Source organism: Brienomyrus brachyistius, chromosome 11, assembly GCF_023856365.1.
Source record: "Brienomyrus brachyistius isolate T26 chromosome 11, BBRACH_0.4, whole genome shotgun sequence".
Taxonomy (NCBI): domain Eukaryota; kingdom Metazoa; phylum Chordata; class Actinopteri; order Osteoglossiformes; family Mormyridae; genus Brienomyrus; species Brienomyrus brachyistius.
This window is the reverse complement of record NC_064543.1, coordinates 24,004,857-24,027,919: the sequence shown is the minus strand read 5'-3', so window position 1 is coordinate 24,027,919 and position 23,063 is coordinate 24,004,857. Positions and strand designations below refer to the sequence as shown.

Here is a 23,063-nt window from a genome sequence, read left to right as displayed (position 1 = left end):
CAGACTACTAACCTTGGGTTAAACAGTTTAACTTAGTGAAACCACACGGCGACTACGGTAGCCCCAGATACAACGATTCAGACACACCCCCGGGGGCATTGAAAATCTTCAAATTTGAACTCGAAACCAAAAAAGCGACTCCGGTGTTAAATTTCCAAACTTCGCTATGAAAATGCATCTCTAAACACGCATCTGGAAAAACAAGCGAGATGGCAACAGCATGTTTATGTGGTCTGTCGAATATTATATGTCAGCATCCCCTTTCAAGATTTGGTACAGTCCAGTCCCCGTTTTGATCGTCCAGCATTGCTAAGCGCACGCTAATGTTGCAGCAGGCGCTCGCGGTGTCAGCGGCGTCGTAGTCTGACGTCGTGCGGCAAAACTTCTCAACTGAAGAGCCGTCGCAACTGCGGGACTAAAGCAGACTCAAGAGGCATTTAAGCAATGATTTGAAAGTAGTAGTTATGAATCTCAATCCCTTTAATATGAGGGACGTTCATTGAGCCTAGCAAAAAAGTGTATTTTATATTTGCAAAACGGCACAACTTGAAGAAACAAGGTTCAAAAATGCAGTTTCTTATAGTGCTTTGTGGCACTCTTGTAAGCGTGTCGTTTTACAGTCAAGGTAAGTACCCCTCCAAGAGATGTGACTTCCATAAAATGTAGTTGTATGTTTCTTTTAACATTACAGCCCGGTGTCTTCTTTCAGTATCTGGTCAGTTTCATAACAAGTCGCGCAGACTATTTTAGATTCAGCCATACCTTTTTTTTCTCAAAGGCATATCACAATTTACAGTTAAAATAAAAGTATACCACATGGTCTTTCTATATTATTATTATTATTATTATTATTATTATTACTATTATTTGTAATAGTTTCAAAACGTTACACTTTCTATGTATTTTTTTCTGTGACCATCTCTATGAAAAAATTGCGTTAATTTATAAACTTTGAGTGAGCCTGCTTATTTATTTGGATTAGTTTTAAAATGATCTGTTTATTTCTGTTTTCGCACTTTCTTCTTAGTTTGTGCAAAAGAAAGTATTTCCAAAGTGAGACACCGATGATCAAATAGCCGTTTTCCTTCTGCGCTTTACCTATTACGCATGATTTGCTTTCTTCGCCGCACTGATTGTAATGTATGTATCTTCCCACTGAAATGACATCTGTGACTGGAAATACGTGCTTTCATGTGATCGTCGCCGTTTACTGTCACTGATTAGATAACGCTGGATAAAGCGTGGGACATATGTCAAACTCCAGTTTGCAGATGGGATCGGGGTTACCCACGTTTTACCAAAAAGTGCATCTTGTATGTTTTCCACAAACTTAGGTTTTATACTTAACTGTTTTTTTCGTAACACATTATATTTACAACATGTTGAAACAGCCACCTCTAGTAGTCTGGAATGCAGGAACCTTATTGAGCTACGGACAACCTCTTAAAGAAACAGGATATGACAGACACTTCTGTGCTGATAAAGACATTAAACCAATGTGAGGCAGTAAGACTTTCAAAAAATAGATTTTTTTTCATAGTTACAGTATAATTGGGTAACTGAATAACACATTTGTTCAATCATCTACCACTGCCTTCACAAGTGAATGATAGATATTCTGGTTATAATTTTTATTACCTTGTATTTGGTTTAATATCCAACTGTCAGTAAAAGGTGCACTGATGAATTTCACCACTACATATGCCATGTCTCTTCAATGGGTACTCTGGAAAGTTTTTCTACTTCTTTTTTTTCCACGGAAGATTTTGAATTCTTCGGAATTGTGATTATACTTTGAGTTGTGCTTCAACACATTTTGTGTAAAATCCTCTTTTACACACAGGTCGAAACTATTAGCAAGCACAAGCTTGTAAAAAAAAAAAGTGGATGGAGTAGAGGTGTCTTTATTTTTAGTTAAACATTAATGCCTGGTCTCGTAGTTAAAGGATAGACCTTTTATGATATTACATTCCCTAAAGCTTTTTCTTTGAAGTTATATGTTGCTCAATTTCTAACCCTTTAATTCATGGCATCAAAATTTTATGCTCCCTACATCAGAAAGGCTTATTCACATGAAAATGTGTCACTGAAGCAAAGTAGAGGGCTAAAATATAACTACCTCCAATATATATCAGTGGCTGATCTGAGCCACTTTACGCCTTAAATATAAGTTTATATTGCCGCATCCAGAAATGAATACATACAGATATCACTGCTGGTTTAGACTTTATTATTAAATTCAGTAAATTTTATTGTTGCTGAAATGGTTAAAGTAGCAGTGGTCGTTATTCAGTATTGAGTGAGATATGCGTATGTTTCTCTGTGTGTAATGGAAAGAAGAGGCTTTAGGATAGAGATGGAATGAATGTGTTATATGGAAGAAGCCAAAGCAGGGTGGATAGTGTGTCTGTTACAAGGTTTTGTGGTCTTTTATTTTTAGCAGAAAAGTTTTTGTTGCATTAAATGTGATGCATGTATTTCTTTGCTTTATATGACTGAGACAAGTATAAAAATTAAAGCACAGGCATGTCTGTTTTGATTCGCTTAAGCTCACAAAAAGAATTCATTTATAATTTACACAAAATATAGTCTGTCCATCTACATATTTAGCAGTTTTCAGAGTGAACATGCAGGTGAATTTATTGTAAAGAGGGAACAGTTGTATGTGCAGTGTTTCCTGAGCCCCCCTCCACCTGTATTGATGTGGATGTGTGTAGAATTTTTTTTAATCCCGTCTGCTCCTCCAGTTTCATTGGCTGTGCCGGACCAAGCTGTAGACTTTGCTTTCGTGTCGTCGACACATGTGGATGTGCATGGCTGAGACACTTGTGTGAGCCTTAGTGAATGGTAATGGATATATGAGAATGCCACTGCAGGACATTTGAGAAGCACATGAGAGAGCGCCCAGGGTTTAGCTGGTGAAAACAGCACTGAATGTTATGAATACCCCGCCCCCCCATCACCCCCCCACACCACTACACACACACACACACACACACACACACACACACACACACACACACACACACACTGATCTAATCATTAAAACAGACACACTCATCTGATTACCATGTTTTTTTGTTATGATTGTATAAATAACAACTGGAAAGCAAATAAGTGAGTTGAGCACTAGCTGGTTTATTTACACACACATATATATATATATGTGTGTGTGTGTGTGTGTTACCTGAACCCTTGGAATCCAGAGCCCTCCATACTTTATATAGATCATTTTAGTGTTGAACAACATTTTTCTTTTTTTTTATTTTGTTTGTTCTAAAACCGTAAGGGAGCTGTGAAGATACAAGTTTGAATAATTCATATTTTCTCACATCTGTTAGACTTAATGTAAGAAATATGATTTAAAGTGTTTTGATGATTTAAAGTGTTTTGTTACTATACATTTTACCATTTGAAATATATTTGGTACATAAACCCATGCCTGACGTTAAGCTAGGTCTTTTTAGTTTCGCAAGTAAGGAGTATTATATACAATCATTATATAATACGTAGGTAATATTTTTCATGTTTCTTGTTTATATCTTGGACATTCTGAAAGGTTAAATACTTTAACAGATTTAGATAATGAAGCGATCTTTTGTTTTTACAGAAAATCATGCCTAGAACACGTGGGCATTTAACTGTGGTGTATATGTGTCGAGTTATTGACATGGCTGTACACTTTTTTTTCCAACACGGCCTTCTGTTGTTTGAGCTGGTTATGCTAGTAAATATAATAAAGTTGGTAGAATAAGAGCAGTTTTACAATTTCAAGAAGTATAGTATGTTGATTAGCACCTTCAGCTACTGGTGATTTCTTTGAGTACCCAGTCTTTGTCAATCACATGTGCACTTATATTTCGTTTCACCAGTAGCTGTGTGGTGACATGTTTTGGGAAGGATGTCATTTACTGTGGGACTTAGAATGAGAAGAGAAATATGGGGAGGTCCTTTTATGGGGGGGGGGGGGGGGCAGTGCATGGCATTTCAGCATTTGCAGTCTTGTGTTTTTCCTGGACTTTTTCTGGAAAGAGTGCTTTCTGTTCTGCTGTCTGGTAGGGTCCCGCATTTTTGGAGCCTGCAGTAATGAGGGCAGACAGCTGAACAGGAGCTGCCCTCCGATGACTGCGTTTGAGATGTTATCTTTGTAGGCCTGGCAGAGACCTTTTTCGTCCTGTTCTGCAGCATGCAGGGTGGCTGGGGTCTTGTCTGCAGCTTGGGGAGGGGTGCCCTGTGCCTCTGTCTCTGTGAGTGGGAGGGGGTCGCTTTCAGGAGCTCAGGGGCTGAGAATTGCTCATTGTGCAGAGTGAGTTTTCACAAACTAAATCAATTCTTTAAGCTGTAGTTTCCCACATCTGTGATTCAGGAAAATGGAGGTTGATGCAACAGTAGGGACTCATGACACATTTTTTATTTAATAAGATTGCTCTTTGTCTTGAGGAATGCCAGAGAAAATCTAATTGACGTGTCTGGTTCATTTTTTGGTGACTGATAAAGACATTGAGCAGAAGCGTAAGGACATGCATGTATTGTTACTGTAAAGTGGCAACATCACGGGGCCTTCTTCAAATGTATTCAGATTAAACTACTTATGCCCCTTTATGGGTGAATCACAGGGCATCTGGTGGGGGCAGCAGAAGAGCAGAGCTTGATGACAGCAATATTGTCCCAAGCTTGTGATGGGCTGCAGCAGTGTCTAATGAAGCCGTCTTGCCGGATACAGTGGGTTTTCACAGCCTCATGGGCCATCAGGGCATGCATACCGTGAGGATTGGGCTTGTGAAAGGAAACAAAAACACTGGGGCTGGACGGGGATAGTGGGTGGGGGTGGGGAAGCCGTTGTCATCGCAAAGCCAGAGTGTCACCCAGAACGAGTGAGGGGCCCAGAGGCAGAAACGTAAACCTGCTTGCTCATTGCCACAACGTGCACAATAAAGTTTAGATTAAAAAAAGGTCAGAGCAGAAATAGCTGAGGAGCCGGATTGGGCAGAGGAGGGGGCTCTCTGTGTGAGTGCCTAAAAACATTTATTCCTTTACGGAGTGCTCTACTGAGACTGACAAGATGATTTCCCCTTTCTAATTGGTGTCAGAGGCAAAGTGCTATTTGTCTAGAGAACATTCTGGGTCCCCGGGTTTCACGCTGGCCATTTGCCGTTTTGTCCCTCCTGCCCTCTATGCTTTTCCTGGTGACGGCCACAGCTGTTGCCCCCTTTGGTGGGCTCACAGTATTAAAATGCTGGGGGTGGGTGGGGTTGGTGGCTATCTATGTTGTCTTAGTGTAAGGGTGTCAGAATGGGCCATGTTATGTTGGAGTACAGGAAACAAACAGATGGTTAGTTTTTTAGGGGAATATTTTATGTGCATGTAATGACATGAATCGCAGTTTAATTTGAAATGTGTGACTTAGCTGATATATAGTGGTGTATTGGTATATGTCCTTCACATGAGCAGTTGGTTTCTCTTATTTAATGCCTCAATGCCATACACCCAAGCGGTTTTCCCTGCAGCATCCATCCACTACCGTGGTTTGTTCCTTGGGAGCACTAGTCAGTGTAGTGGCCTGAGCAACAAGCTCTATTAAACAAACAATATTGGGTCCAAATAGGCCTTTCAGCCAGGGGACTGGAGTGGCAAAGCTGCTGAAAGAGCCGCTTCCTAATGAAGTCAGGGAACTCAAGTGTTGCATTGGGCCTGCGCCTTTCACAGGCACTTCCATGGGCAAAGTGTCAAAACAGCCCAGCCTCTGACTGGCTTTAAAGTGTCTAAATGGTGCCTTTTGATTTTTGTGTTGTTTGGATTTAAAGGAGGGGGGTGCTAGGAGGAGACGGGAAGCAGAACAACATCTTAAAACGCTTGAAACAATGTGTGTAGACACATTTTTTCCTGTTCCCCCAGAATTGTGACTCTGCTGGCAAAGCAGCATGAGTGTGATGCTGTGCGTGCACTGAGACCATGGTCCCTTTTCTTCTTGCTTTCTTTCTTTCTTTCTTGCTTTCTTTCTTTCTTTCTTTATATTCTTTCTTTTTTCTTTCTTTCTATTTTTTTCTAACGTTCTTTCTTTCGTGCGTACATTCTCTCTTTCGTACGTACATTCTCTCTTCCGTACGTAGTATTTCTTTTGTACCTATATACTTTATTTTTCCTTCCTTCCTTCCTTCCTTCCTTTGCCTGCACTCAGCTGTGTGCCTGTGTTTTGAAGGTTGCAGATTTGGACACATGGGGGCCTAGGATCCACTGTGGCGGTTGTTTTTGTAGTACTAGATGAAGCAAAGGGAACCTCAACCACATGCAAAGCACGTCTGAATGATCTCAGTGAGCCGTTAATGAAGCTCGAGTATCATGTTGACTGCTTCTCAATGTTTTGTTGTTTTGTGATAATTGGACAAGTGTATCTACTTTGTTTCTCTCATTTTTGGCTGTCCTTTCAAAATGGAGGAATTTGTTGTAAATATAAAAGGCTGACATAAGACGCAATGACCAACTTATGTCTCTCTCACATGGGGCCTCGCTGCCTCACTCAGCAGGCTTGCTCAGAGATTCCATATATGTTTCCTCATGTTTCATGCACTTAAACACACTTCAAATCCTTGACAAATGTTCGTAATTCAACACATTGCCTCTGTTTAGATGTTCTCAGTAACAATGACCCAAACTGAAACCCTGACCTTCATTGTTGAAAAGTCTTCAGAACTGCGTTTACCAAGTGAAAGTCCGAAAGGGAAGTCCATAGCCCTCCCTGTTCCAGAAAACAACATACAACTTGTCCCGGAGTTATAGCCCAAATGCCATGAATCATCAACCACCAGCGTTTATCTGGCTCCATCACTAACTAGCAGAACAACCCCAAAACAAAAAAGGCTTTTATTAATAAACAATGGAATCATTTTTTAGGGTTCACTTTCCGTTGTGCCTCTCCAGTGCCTGGAATAGCTCAAAGCTCTCTCTCTATATATATATATATATATATTTTTTTTTTTGTATATCCAGGACTTTTTTTGGAAGCGCTAATTTTGTGGGCCGTGTGTTCTAATAACATTGCAGTCATAGAGCGATTTCAGACTGGCTCAAGCCAGTTCAGCCAAAATCAGATATGTTCTCATCTGAACGCTTACCAAGTATACATTTGCTGTAGGATTCAGCACCAATGGGTGTAAGCACCCTGTAGTGTCTGTGATGTGAAGGAAATCCTGGCCAGGAAGCTGGAGGTGTGAAACGGTAGCTTAGCTGGAGGCAATGCGTGATGGCTTTTCCCTTGGGGAAATGAGTGGCATGTAATTGATTTGGCCTGGCAAGAGGAGGGGAAAGATTGGCGTGCCCCCTCACCCCCTTCATAATGAGCACTAGCAAATTTTAGCAATTAAAACAGAATATACAATTAAATTGATTACTGAATACAGCGGTTATGGATTATTTAGTCATAAGTAGTGGCTCGACACTCATTTCCTTGACTTTTTTCTTAATCTCTCTCTCCCCCCTTTGCTGTACCCTCCCCACCCAGATAATTAGGCCTCTCCACCACAGGGGTCAACTTTATATGGGAAGCACTGTAGCCATGCACAGGTGCATGGCCTGAGGGATGGCTGTCACAGAAAAATTGATACCCTTGCATTGTTAGAGACAAACAAAACACGACCTTTATTTTGACGGTGAACAATGTGAAATTAAACCAAACTCTTTATAGTGTTTCCTTTTTTTGCCTTGGTTATTTCTTCTATCACAGATCTGCTAAAGAATATGGATATATTTAAACAACTTTTTGTAGCTAGTTACAGGCACACCTGTACCTGTGGTCTTACTGTCATCAGGGTTGCTCTGAAGCAACCAGCACACTCATTATATTGAGGGGTGACCCTTTCGAAGAATTCACAATGGAACAAAGCAGGCCTTCAGTGAGATGGAGGATTGACATGCATTTCTTATTTTTGCTGTTTGCCTGGTCGGTCCCTAGTGATTTGGGAAGGACATTTGAATATCCAGAGCTGGCTTCTCTGGGACTTTTCAACAGAATAGAATTGTAAAATGAACTGTGCATTCTTGTTGTTGTGTTATGTGTAAAATAAGCATGGTGTGACCTCAAAAGTAACATAATTTATCCAGTATGGATTTTAAATGCACTTAATGTTAAGAACCAACATATTAGAAGCCCTTGATGGTAGTATTTCAAGTAGTTTATGAATACTTTACCACATGATCATGCATGGCATCTGAGAATACACAGAGCAGGTGACACCTGCCAGTCAGTAAGAAAACATGACCATTTAAAGCTTTTCCAGCTCAAATGTTCAGATGCTTCCGGCAGTGCCCCCAGACTGGGCAATCTCCCAGATACCCTCTGCTGCACTCTAACACCCTGAGCTTGAGCCTTGTTCATTAACAACAACTGTCTACATATCCTAAACAGGTGTTTATTTTACTTCCAAAATGCCTTAAGTCAGCATGCAGTAGGGATATATCAAAGACTTTATAATGGGAGTTGTATTCCATGGACTTCAGATAAAGCATAATGTCATGCCTGGGCTTATCTAAAAGTGGAAGATAGTCTATTTGGAGAAGTTTTAGTCTTTAGATGTGTGGCCTCTAGTATCTTATCAGTAGCCTTGCAGATTATTTTTTGAATTTGTCTTGCCATTCATTCAGAAGGGAAGTGAGGCATCATCGGTCGGCTTGGTGTTTATTAATGGTCTACAGCTTGCAGTGACTTATACTGGCCTGTGCTTGTGATGTGCCTTTCAAGCAGAATGGTGATTAAGACTCTGACTTGCATGCCCATATGTTTCAGGACAGTCTGCATTTCAAACACCTTTCTTTGCTGGTTTAAGTTGCTGTGACCTTGGCTTAGAAGAACAAAGATGAACTTTTTAGGAAGGGTGACATAGTGACTCAGTAGTTAGCACTGTTTCTTCACACCTCTATGGTCATGGGTTCGAGATTCTCCTCTGCTGTGTGTGTGTGTGTGTGTGTGTGTGTGTGTGTGTGTGTGTGTGTGAAGAGAGAGAAACACACAGAGATTTGCATGCACTTTTTTATCACACAGGTTTCCTCTGGGGACTCTGCTCTCCCCCTGCAGTCCAAGTACATGCAGTTAGGCTAATTGGCATCTCAAAAGTGCCTGTAGTGCTTCATTCAGTGTGTGAGTTTGTCCATGTATGTGCCCTATGATGGACTGGTATTTCATCCAGGGTGTAGACCTACCCCAGGCTCCAGACCCCACTATGACCCTGACCAGGATATGTGGTCAATAGATGGATGGATCTAATCACTGTTAGATTTGTTTTAGTCCAAAAACTGAGTCTAAACTTTTCTGACTGTTTTCTTAGGATATTCCCATGAATTATTTTCAGGATTCCATTGAGCATTTCATCATGCAAATGGTAAAGTACATTTTTTCAGGTGCAAATGGCAGGGCTATTTCTCTTTGTGAGTGTGTTACTGTAGAATGTAGCTGCAGGATTTGTTTCACTTTGGTTTAGGTAAAGCTATTTTTGAGATGAGAAAAGAATAGTTGTTCATGTTATAAAATCCATCCTCGAACTTGATTCATACACCACTTGCCCACATGCCGTTTTGGTCCGCGTGTGACATAAGTTGCATCATCAGGGTGTCTGTGTGGACTGTGCATGTGCAGTCCAGAATTTGGGTCTAGTAGACTTGTTGCTCGCTGGTGCGCGTCAACTGCACATGTGCAAGGATATGCATTACTAGGTGTTTCCAGTAGGTGGAATCTGTTGGTCTGGTGGAATATCATTGCTATTCACAATGTGCTGACCGTGCCTATGAATTCATGGACAATTCCTCAAAATGCGGTATGAAAGCAAAAGTGTGCTCAACCAAGTGCGGACCGTAGCGGCACGCAGAGATGTGGAGGATGAAGCAACTTTCACTCTCTGTCAGCTTCCGCCCCTTAACGTGGGGTCAGGACTTTATAGCGTCCTCTCTCCAGGTGGGAGATCCAATGGAAACGTTGCAGGGCCTCTGGTCCGCTGTCCCGCTGTTGGTCGTGGACCCTGACAGGTGCCGCGGCTCAGACCATTTGCTGCACGGGCAGTCTGAAGAAAGGCAGCTCTGCTGGCGCCTGGCTCTCATGGCTGGCGGTGGAATATTTCACTGGCTTGGTGCCCGTCACGCTTATTCTGTCACCACAGAAGCTTTTATCTGCCTCCTGTTTCATCCTTTGGCCAAGTGTTGCAAACACGTGTTAAGATTTGATGTCACTTTGGCACTGCGTGTTTCTGCTTGCACATTATCTATACGTAAGACTTCATTGATATGGAATAACTGCATTCACAAATTGTTAAGCAGTGATTAGTTAAGTAAAATGCCATGCTTATTTACATTATTTCTGTATTTTTTTTACAGTTGCATGTTCCTTATGTCCAGTAATTTCATACATTTTGTATGGCTGATACATTTCATTTGTTTAAATTTGGAAATTATTTTATTACATTTGCTATTATTATTGATAGCATGCTTGAATTTGTACATTTGACTTCTAAATGAAGTTTAAATAACTTTCTTCTTAGAGACTATTTAATTCTTTATCCAGCTCATCATTATTCATAATTAGGAGGGGGCGTGGTAATGTTTCTCTCATCCCTGGGCTGAACAAAGGCAGAAAGATGGTCTCATGGCAGCAAACTGTTTATTTGTAGAGGAAGATAACGATCTCCTTGGCAACCCTGCTATGAAGCTGTCAGTACGAAGTGGGGTTTTCATGCTGCCGGCTTAGCCTGAATGTAGGAGCCCTGTCCTTGTAGCACAGCTGGAACCCGAGCTGCCTCTGCCTCCCCCTTCCAAGATTCCACTGTCGTGCCGTCTTCCTGTGGTTTAGGTAGCAGCTATTCCTGGCACCTCTGCTGCCGCAGTGCTCCCTACCCCCACCTGGTGAGAGCACTGACCTTCTGTCCCGCCAGTGAGGGCCAGCACAGCAGCTGCTGAGGTGGGCTGCAAATTGGGAACCTCAGGGGAGAAACGGCAGCTCCCACACGACACTGTCAGGCCTGCAACCAGGAACTCACCTTGACTGGTCGAGTGGCCCTCGCAATGGGTGACCGCCCTAGAGCTGACGGCACTAAGTCTAAAACTTTGAAACTTTGTGTGATAAAACGGTGCTCTTGGGTTTGTGATTGGGCAGTTACACATTATATATGTGCATACAATATACATTTGTGGTTCAGTGTAGAATCATTGTAATCCCATGTGCCCAAACTACAAGAAAAAAACTAAAAAGAGGGGCCACTGGACTGACAGCGAAGTATTTCATATGCAGTCCCATCACCCACTCCTCCCAGCTAATCCTTACCTCTCCCGCACACAACCCAACCTCTAAAATTTCTAAAACTACTAGATAGATTAACTGGAAATGTGAAACACAGTAATTGTGTTTTTACAAAGCTGAGCCTTAATTGTGGACATGTAACGCTGAAACTACGTGTATTCATTTGTTGTCCACTTCCATCCCAATTTGCACAATGCTTCTCCACCAATTAAGAAATGCACAATAAAATACAGTTAGCCATCTAATGTTTGTCTTAAAATTTAATTTATATTATTCATATTTTTATATGTCTGATTATGTAAATTTTATTTAGTTTTCTATGACCAACATTGTCTGTTACATAACAGTAAAAACTGTAACAGATACACTAATAGTACACTGCATATGGAAAGTTTTCAGACCCCTTCAAGTTGTCCTCATTTTGCTATGTCTAAGACTCATTTTAAAATGGAGGATTAAATTCATATTTTTTATAATCAGTCTACACACAATACTCCACAATGACAAATAAAAAAAACTGGTGTTTTGAGTGGTTTGTTAATTCATTTTTAAGAATATTCCATAAATATTCCATTTACGTAAGTATTCAGACATTTTGGAACGACAGTCATCCTACTCTGGTGCATCCTACTTCTTTCAGTGGTCCTTGAGAAGCTCCTACAACTTGATTGGACTCCACCTGTGCTAAATTTGAAATCATTAGACATAATTAAGACAGGCACACAGCTCTCATTATAAGGTCCCTCAGTTGATGGGAGAGGTCAGAGTAAAAACCAAGCCATGAAGTCCAAAGAATTGTGATCAGACCTGCGAGACAGGATTGTGGCAAGACACAGATCTGGAGAAGGATACAAGAACATTTCTACTACATTAAAGGTTCTGTCATTCTCAAATAGAAGAGATCTGGAAGCATCAACTTCCAAGATCTGGCTGCCCACACAAACTGAGTGATCGGGAATAATGAGCCTTGATCAGGCAGGTAACGAAGAACCCAATGGTCACTATGAATGAGATATAGAGATCTTTTGTGGAAATAGGAGAACCATACAGAAGGACAACCATCAGTGCAGCACTGCTTTATGAAAGAGTGCCGAGATGGAAGCCATTTCTCGCTAGAAGGCATATGACAGTCTGCTGGACTCTCAGACTATGAGAAGCAATATCCTCTAGTTAGATGATGCAAAGATTGAACTACCTGGCCACAATTCCCAACGATGTGTGTGGAGGAAACCAGGCACTGAGCATAACCTAATTAAAACCATCCCTGCAGTCAAACATGGTGGTGGCAGCATTATGCTGTGGGGATGTTTTACTGCAACAGGAACTGGGAGACTAGTCAGGATAGAGGGAAAGATGGGTGCAGGAAAAAATATCAGGGAATAATTCAGGGAAAACCTTTCCCAGAGTGCTCTAGATCTCAGGCTAGGGTGAAGGTTTACATTCCAACAGGACATTGACCCAAAGCATGCCACCAAGAAACCAAAGAAATGGCTTCAATAAAACTCTGTGAAAATCCTCAAGTGGCCCAGTCAGATTCCGGACCTGAACCCAATAGAACATCTCTGGAGAGATCTGAAACTGGCTGTGCACCGATGCTCCTCAACCAACCTGACTGAGCTTGGGTAATTCTCCCAAGAAGAATGGGGAAAAAATTCCAAACGAAAGGTGCGCCAAGCTTGTAGGTTCACTCCCAAAAAGACTTGACACTGTCATTGCTGCCAAACGTGCTTTAAGTAATAAGTGAAGGGTCTGAGTACTAGCGTAAATGCGATATTGCAGTTTTCTATTTTTAATAAATTAACAAAACACTGAACAACTGTTCTTTGCTTTGTCCTTGTGGATTATTATGTGTAGACTGATTATAAAAAAACATAAATTGAATCCTTTTGAATCCATCTCACACATAACAAAATGAAGACAACTTCTACAGTTTTTTTTCCCATTTGCACATAGTAGTAAATAGTGCAAATAATTTAATGTTCCCTCAAATTACTAAATTGAGCTCACAAAATCCCTAAAATGTAGACACGATTTACTGTTGTGCATCTCAGTGTGCTACTACTATTATTATTATTATTATTATTATTATTATTATTATTATTATTGTTAATGGCACTTTTTTGATCCACATGAGGAAATTCCTACCCTATCTTGCTCTCCATGAAACACACATATGTAGGTGATAGCAAGTACGGCAGTGAAGAGCAGCCACCCAGAATGGTGTCAGTGGAGCTCGGGGGTTAAGGGCCTTGTTCAAGGGCCCATGGACATGTAACTATTTTACCAAAACTGGGCTCAAACCGGTGACCTTCCGATCACAGACACACAAGCTTAGCTTGAGCTCTCTGATTAGTTTTTAATTGAATAAAATGTACTGTTTGGCGTATTTGTGTTTTTACTTAAAGAAAATATGCTTTCCCTCTCATTGTGTCCATAAATGCCAGCTCCTAGCAACCCAATATTTAAATTGCATCAGTTAACCTTTTCGGAATCTCATGTTTTTTTCACACTGTGTCATAGTGTTTGCCTGAATGGAGATGCACACTTTTGTCACTCAAACTGTCAGTCCTCACTAGGGTTGCCACTTTTGATCATCAAAATAAGGAAGGACACGCCACTCCTACCCAGATCCAGGGCAGTAAAATTTGCTGGGGTGGTGGGAGTATCACACCATTTGAAAAATACATGATAAGTTGTGTCTCATGTTGGATCAAGAGTAGATGCCACATTTAATTTTTCAGTAGGATGATCGCATAATATATGAGACAGGTACAAAGTTTAATCCTCAAAATTTCTCAAAAGATGTAATTACATGAGTGTACTAACATTTAATTTCCATGATAAAAACTGTTCAAAAATGTATGTTCTTATTTACATATATAAAAGGGATTAGCTACAATCAACAAGAACAGTATTAACAAATTAAAGTGTTTTAACTCTTGGCTGTTTCAATTAGAGTATACCAATTCTTGCCCACAAAACAATAAGGAATATTGGGATGACTAACTTTATCTTGCCTGATGGCTGAACTCATGTTCTGAATGTTTAAATATGGCTAAGCACTCTTCTTTTTAGACATACAAACATATATAATACACAGTTGAGAGCGAAGCTTGGGATCTGAGTGCAGGATCAGGCCATTTATTTAGCACCCCTAGAGCACTTTGGGTGACTCGTCTTAATGTAATCTTAATGTAATCAGGTTCGTCAGATCTGCACCTATTTTTTCAAGGATCATTAGGACTAGTGGTGCGTTCCATTTGCCTTCGGAACCGAGTTTCGGTTGCTGAGATTACGTCACATCCGCTAAAAACTCGGAGAAAACAGAGTCGGATGCGTTCCATTTGTCACAGAAGTAGCAATGCCATGGAGCCATATTAAAAAGCAAGATCTTTTGCTTAGCCGGACAACTTGTCAGATTTACAGTACCTCAGTTTAAATGGCCTTTATCTTCGTTCACTTACAATTAGCCCGAACTACCTTAAATCTGACAAATAATCTGACTAATCATGAAATCCAATTCTAGCCCAGTAAATTGTTAGCCATTGTTAGCAATATCAGTTGATAACACATTATGCGCAGTGCTTTACCTATAAAACTCTGTAGCAACATGTCCACAGATAAATTGGACAGTATAATCTATGCGACCGATTTAATGAGCCACAAATGAGAAGTAGTGGTTAAAAAGTATAAAGTATAAAACTACAACTTTCACTTCTGTTGATAAAGGGCACAGCCATATTGGATTCTGAACTCGGATCCTCTGTGTTGCTCCGATCTCCGAGAAACGAGGCCAAATAGAAGGGCTAAGCGTCATAATTAAATTCCTCCACAATAAATTTAGCCAAGGGAGGGTTTGCCCATGATGAATTATGCCAAATGAAAATACCTATGTCTAAAGATAATATTATTATAAACCTACCTTACACACACCTCACCACTCCATGAAAATGTGATTCAATTACCCCATGATAAATTTTGCTCAGTTTCCCATGATACATTTGTACAACCAGATACTGGACTGCTACCAATAATATTTTTCAAGTGGGTTGGCTGGTGATGGGGGAAAAAAACAGTATAAACTTAATTTTTTGAATATTTTATAATAATCTTATGCCCCATAGTTTGAGGATTACTGAACTGTACTATGTTGCGGTTAGCAGAAAGATCTGTGGAATATGCAGATGGCTGTGTTCACACGATGGTAGCTGTAGGGTCCATTTTTGCTCTGTCTTTGCAGTTCCAGTTGCACTGCCTTCTGTTGTTGCAGTTAGAACTTTGGTTCTAATAAAGTATAAATTTTCAGTGTAGATTTTCATTCATTTAAGGTTTATCTGTAGTGGTAATAAGTGCCATCAAAGATCAGAGTAAATAGACTAAATAATAACAAATAGATTGTCTTTGTCATTACTTTATCAATCTAGGCTACTCCACCGATAGAGATTTCAAACACATATTGACTGATACTGCTTTTTTAACATTGTGCAACTCTATGTTTCTGTCATATTCAGTGGTATCTCATCCCTAATCTAATCTCTTCATCTGAAACACCGTTTAATCACATGAAGCCATACATAATTTTGTCTATCTGAGATGCTTATCAAATGCTATGTTCACTATTGATTATTAGGTGGAGGGATGTCTGAGAGCTTATAATCAGGCTTTTAAACTCAAAAATAGAAGTTCAAAACGGAAACCACAAATATTTGTTTCTACTCATTTTTATTTTATTTGAGTTAAATTGAGTTTTGTGGTTTGTTGGTTTAATTTTTTCTTAGTTTTCATGTCATACTTTTAGTTCCTTTTTAATTTTGATTAAAAAATAATTTTGTCATTGTTTTCATTTCAGTATTTCTTAATAATTTTGAATGGCACATAGTTATCTATGGCAGGCTTCTGACTGTCTTCATTTTCTTTCACTCTTATTGTGAAGCGTTTTCACACAACTGAGGCTTTCACTCTTTATTTGGAACCTTATCCACTATACCATATTAACGAGTAATCAAAAAAGAAAATTTAAATTGATACTTATTTAAAATCAGGTAATTCCAGTTAACCGAGTAATTGTGACAGCTGTGCTAGGTGCATAACTGCTGCGTACAGTGTGCGTCTTAGCGCCCTAAACACACAGGCATCCCCTTAGTACGAAATTCATACTTTTTTTCATCGACTCTTCCTGGCCTTCAAATTCACCTCAGTGAGGGAACACAGGACTGTACTAATGTTGAGAGAATGAATAATATCAGTGTGTTGTACTTCAGAAGGCTTTATGGCTGGCACAGGATGCTGTGTGTCAAGAATGTGCTCTGGAGGGCTGCCAAGAGCAATCCCTGTTGTATTCAGTACCGCATGCTGACCTTGATGGGCTGGGATGGCAAGCACAGACCAGTGTCTGTGTTGTAATAAAGAGTGACCCGGTGAGGATTATGCTTCTTGCTTATCAGGCTTTACTGATCTCCTGGGCCCATGGAGGAAGGAAAGAGAAGAGTAATGAGACCTCTAAGGAGGATAGATTCCTTTGTTAAGGCTTCACCCATGCCACCACTGGTGTTGAAGGGGCTATTAGTTGACTTTTAGATGGAACTGATGTGTTAGGAAGCTTCCCTGTATAAGTACTGTGGTTTATTTAAGTAGCGTACCACTGGTAGTGTGAGAGAAGTATAATGAGCCCAACTGGTACCACTCGAAATGGTGATTTCAATCTAAGAACAGCGCTTCATGCGTTGTTAAAACTTCAATATAGCCAAGATAATTGGCCCAAATCTGTGACTCCACCACTGCCTCTCTGCCTCTTGCTCTCGGAATCTAGACAGTCCAGAAGACTTCCATATGAATGAATGTTACTTCTGGCTCAGTGGAATATAGGGTGAAAGGTCATTTTTGGGTCAGACTGACCATAAATTGGACAACTCCATGCTTTTGTTTTCCAGATGGAACCAAAGGTTCCTACTAATGCTTACCCTCCCCATCCTTACTACCGTCTGACTTCTCCCCTCTTGTTCCAGTCCCTGTCCAATTTTGTCTTTTCTTGTTTCTAACTCTTGATCTCAGATGAAGTTGTTGAAGATGAATTGTCAGGTTTAGAGCCCGATTCCTTTATTTTTATACAGGTGAGACACTGGCTCATTTACTGTAGCGTCAAACTCTTTTGGATTTAATTTTCATGTCCCTTGCTTCTGTTTCTGCTCCCTTCTCTGAAGGAGGAGAACTCAGCAATATTGATGTGTGACTCTCTTGAGAGCACTGCCAACAATTCTCACAAGGGGGATGTGCTTTATAATTCCCTGATTAAGTACCTTTCTCTTTCCTGGATCTACACACCTCCATCCTGCACAGCGACAGCTGGGAAGAGCCCATCCGTGGAGAGGCCCTTTGAATTTATAGAGCCCCAGATACATTGTTTGCCATTCAAAGGATCTGGTCTCTTGGGAAAGGGCTGGGGCACTCTACTGATTTCCTGTTTTTTTTTTTAATACTACCCTGTCAGCCGTCTCCAGTCCATAGAGGCAGACCAACACAAAGACCCTCCAGGCTGGCCTTCTGTTTGAACGTGGCCCGCAGAAGACCCCTGCACACTCCTTTGTTCCACTGTAAACAGGGAAAGAACTTCATTCCCTTTCCTCTTGTGTCTAGAGACAAGTCTACACTGTCAATCGAGATTTAATGGTGTTGGCAGGCCTATCGATCATTGCCATGCTCCCAGCCCCATCGGTGGCTGATTGGTTGCCCTCCTGCAGTGACCCTTCTTTCTTCTCTGAAAGAAACCTGGGCCCTAATGTAAGGCCTCTGCCCTCAAACATAGAGCAGAGGTTCTTTTGTTGTTTTTATGGGCCTTCACACAGGAGGGCCACTGCTGTCATGGGGGGTAAATCCACAGACTGCAGACAAATAAACAGCAGCTCTGTTACTTTTCCTCTACTTTTCTGTACTTTTCCTGTTTTTTTTTACTCTCCTGTAACCATGGAAGGCATGGAAATCACTTTGAGCCAAAATGGTGGTCTGACGACAAGGACCTAGGGATGCTAGGTATAATATTGAGTTTGCATTTTTATTCTCCTGTAATGAATGCTGAGCCTTATAGTATTTATCTGACCCACTGTGTGTCTCTTATGTAAATATTCTGTAGTCCTCAAAGGATGCACAGTGTGCAGTCATGCAGAATCATTTGTATCTTTTTTTATTTGTATTGTTTTTATGTGACAGTTAGTATATTATGCTGATTACACCACATATAATAGACAGGCATAATTCTGAGTGTGTACGAGAAGTTTAAGTAATAAAAATGCTTAAAATAAGTGTCAGTGAAAATATTCAGAGATATCCAGGTCTATGAAATATGACTCATTGAGAGTACTCACTGATTATAGCCAGCTCATTTTAAGTAATTGTGCCGATACTGTACATGAAGCTGACATATATGTATATAGTAACAGAATGCACTAATGAGACTAGCCTTCTCTGGCTGGTATGCAGGTGGTAATTATCCTTAAGCTTTAAACAGTAATTTATATAAAAGGCAGATGAGAGAGATTGTGGTTTGATACTCACAGTACATTAAATTATTATGCCGTATTTGAGCTCTGTGCATTTGGTTCTAATCTTGGAAAAAAAAAATTTTTTTTTCTTTGCTCATTAAGTGTGCTCGGTGCTGTGAGGTGTGACAGTGTTGTTCTCAGCCTTGTCACTCTAGATGTAGGAGGAGGATCTTTATGTTGCCTGTTGTACAGAACAAGTTGAATACATTTGTCGGTTCTCCGCTAGCTTTCTCCAATATTGAGTGTGTCATCCATAACACAGTATGCAATACACACAGGAAATGGTAATTGTAGATGGCCAGTTTGGCTTGTATTGTAAGCTGTGAGTTTTCTACCTCGTCTTTTTAGTTGATCCTCAGAGGAAATAGGGAAACTTTTCTGATTGAGAAACAAAGATGCTGGACAATGCCAGTTGACTTAAGTGGAAAATGCATAACCCCTGCATAACAGTGGGAAGGAGCTCAAGGAAAGCGACATAATTTATGGTTCATAGTCTTGTTCCAGTTCAGCCTCTAGCTCTGCAATAATAATCTAATGGCCTGTAACCTGAAGCCCAAATAACTTAGTTAATAGTGACTGGTAAGCTCCTTAGAGATAAGTCCAGACAGTAGGGTGTGGAGCTGCAGCCTGTCTAGACCATAAAATAGCCCTGTTTCATGCTGTTAAACATAAAGTGTTCTTAAGGAAATTGAGGAGGAATCAGGGCATATAAAGCTCCCTGATTTCAACTATAAGAGATTTCAAATGACAAAAGTCACGTTAAGTATGTAAGCCTAGCATTCTTAATCCTCTGGGGATTATGTAGAAATAACGTGTGTGTGTGTGTGTGTGTGTGTGTGTGTGTTTTTTTTTTTTTACCCCTCAGAGCTTAAAACTGTCAAGGCTAAACAGAGGTTTCAGGTCAGATTTGTGTTTACACCAGTCAACACATACTTTTTATATTGGGGGACTTTTGTGGCCCTACCCATTGCATTACATTAAGAACATGATGAAGTACAACTATGACTTTTAACATGTATCAGTAGAACAATTTAGGTAACTTCAGTCCAGGCACAACTAGTTTAATATCTAATAAGCTGCATCTCCTTCTGTAATGGTTAAGGATGTTGTTACCATGCAGTTTAATTTGGAGTATATGATATTACAAAGTATAAATGACTTCATGTAGTTCATTAAATATTCAGTTTAACATGACTCAACTAATAGGCGGCAAACATTGGTGGCAAACATTTGGTTTTACATGCTAGTGTTTCTGTATGTGTCACAGCCTAATATGTTTTGGTAGAAGGTAACATGTGACTTATTTGGGTAATGAATAATGTTTAGCCAGTCCATCCATCCATCCATCCATCCATCCATCCATCCATCCATCCATTTCCCAAACCGCTTATCATTCTGGGTCGCGGGGGGTCTGGAGCCTATCCTGGAAGCTATGGGCACGAGGCAGGGAACAACCCAGGACGGGGGGCCAGTCCATCACAGGTTTAGCCAATTAGAGCATCAATTTAATTTCTTTAAAAATTTTATTCAAAATCTTAGCAAACAAACTTCAGCACTCCGTAACTATGTCAGATTTATAGTGGGTCAAAAGTTTACATACACTTTGTTAGTTTTTGGTGGTATTGGGTTTAATTGCTTAACTTGTTTCAGATCCTTATGATAGTCATACACAAGCTATCATTGCTAGAATTCCTTGTGACAGAACTGGTGTAATTGAGTTTGGTTTGTGAGTAGCCCGGAAACATTTTTTCCAGTTTAATCCACAAATTTTTTATGGGATTCAGGTCATGACTTTGACCACATCTTATCTTTCCCCTTGTTAGGAAGCCATTTTGTTACAGCTTTGGAGGAGGTTAGCTTGGGATCATTGTCCCGTTGGAAGACTAACTCGCGACCAAGCTGTAACTTTCTGGCTGATGTGTTGATCTGTTGTTTTAGAATTTCCAGATAATACTCTATTTTCATGATGCTATGTATTCTGCTGCCTCCCCCATGCTTCACAGTTGCGAATAGGGCTGGGTATAGTTAAAAAAAGTATCTGCCAGTATAAGTATCTTTTTTGATACCAATTTTATACAATTAATTCTAACAAAAAAAATTACATTACACTTCACAATCAAATCTTTAGTTTTATTTTTCTTCCACATTCTGGAAATATAGGCTGATATCATGTGGGTTCAACCTGATTGGTACTAAGGAAGTTGTTTGAAAAATAAAAAAGTTCATCTTATTGAGACATTGTTTCTTTAAGAAGCAGAACCGCTGCATACAGTCCAAAATGTGGTTTGGTTTTACCAAGGCTGAATAGCCTATGAGAACATTAAGGGTTAACTGGTCATAAATAACCTACAAAATGTTTGAGTGATTGATATTCACATATGGGCTAGAAGTTAATCATGGTTCGCCAAATTATTCTCTAGTCATTATCACTAAAGCAAGCCTACTGTTCATGACAAAACATTATACTGAGCAAATCCGATGGAAGATTTTCCAGCAGAATGCATGCTTAGTATCATTTTCACATTCTGGGTTGTGTGCACTCAGACCTGTTAGCCACGCAGTGTTAATTTTGGCAAGAGTTTTTTATTTAGTTTTAGTATTAGTCAATTACTGAAAATAGTTGGATTAAAGTCACATTTTAGTCTTTTCTTTTTGTTTTGTTTTATTTAAGATTTAGTCAGTGGAACTCAAATTTAATTTTAGTCTAATTTTAGTGAATTTTTTGTCATAATTTTCTTGGATAGGTTAATGATACTGAAATGAATTTTGCTCTAGGATATTTCTCCTGGCTGTATAAATTCCCTTGAGAAGCAAGCATACCTTATACATAAACATACCCTATGACGCTTAGTTATCTAGGCTGAGAATGTGCTACTGACTTACCATACTTCCTTCATACATAAAAATGAACGCTTAAATTTTGTTAGAAAAAGTGCAATACAATCATATTTCTTTCACAGTTTCTGCATACATCAACAACACATACTTATCCTTGTTTAATTTTTAACATTTTATACTGTAAGGATTTTTGTTATTAGGACATCTATCAAGCACCCATTTAACCATGTGCAAAACCTGTCTTCGCAATTTACAATAGCCTTTCTTCAAAAACAAAAAGTATGTAATACAGTAAAATTTCTGTAATGAAAAAAAAGGGACATGAGTGTGGCATTTAGGGCTAAGCATTAATCTTGTATGTCTTTCCTTCTGTTTACTACTCATCTCGATTTTACTTTCAGGATGATACTTGCCTCCCAGATGACCTGTGTGTGTGTGTGTGTGTGTGTGTGTGTGTGTGTGTATGTATGTATCCCTGTACACTAAGAACAGTTCCTAAACAAGCTGAACATTTACACCTTTCTAAATTCCTCCCTCGGGGTTTCATCTCACCCTGTTTCTTGTGCTCTCCTTGGCTGGACTCGCTGCCAGTCACAGCACCTTTCACACCTACAGGATTTGGCGACGCCAACAGGTCCAGATACTTAGCCTCCGTCAACTCCGTTGGGTCGTGTTGTAAACAATTCACAGATAGTGATCGAGCGTTGATTTTCCAACGCCTGGGAGTGAATTTGTGCCTCCTTCCTGAATGAAGTAAAGTCTGTATGATCCCAAGGAATCCGATGTGCAGAGACCCACAATTTTCCACCTCAGCTCTTGGCTCAGTGCTTTTGATATCCCCATTGTTTTAACCACAGGAAGGCACAAGCTCCACAGGTAGGGCCTTAAATACAGCCACAGGTCTCCCAGTTAACCTCTGGTGATGATGAGTGGTCAATCCGAAGCTTCTAAAAGAAATTCCACCGATTTCTGGGGTCATTCATATGGTTTAAAGACAGCCAACCTGGTGTATGTAAACCTTTGACCGATGGTAAATCTGACATAGTGACTAAAAGTCTGTCGGTTTACTGTTATTTTGTATAAAAGTCTTATGGTAAGTTACAGTCTTAAGTATATACTGTAATTAACGTAATACATGAATTATTCAATAACATAAAATGTGTAAACTTGGGACGATTTGTGTAAAAGTTGTTAGTCAAGGTGTGTGCAAACTTAAGGCCTCACCTGTATATGAATGTTCTACCTGTTGAGTTTTCTGTTGGAATAATTGTGTTTGTGACATACTACAAATTTTTGGAATTTGAAAAAGAGCAAAGCCTCTAATATTAAGGCTTTAAGGAAGCGTGAAAGGTATATATCATGAGAATTATTGCATGCACTATTTCATTATGAAAGCACAAACTCAAACTCAAAGA

General features: G+C 39.9%; 1 protein-coding gene across 3 annotated transcripts in view; it reads left to right on the top strand.

Moving 5' to 3' along the window:
• Window positions 1-318: 318 nt before the first annotated feature.
• Window positions 319-23,063, top strand: part of LOC125704236 (low-density lipoprotein receptor-related protein 4-like) — a 104,205-nt gene continuing 81,460 nt past the window's right edge. For all 3 annotated transcript variants that reach the window (XM_048969633.1, XM_048969632.1, XM_048969634.1), the window contains exon 1: window positions 319-625. In XM_048969633.1, coding sequence (XP_048825590.1) covers window positions 568-625 — 58 coding nt within the window. In that variant the 5' untranslated portion in view covers window positions 319-567. The remainder of the gene's footprint in view (window positions 626-23,063) is intronic.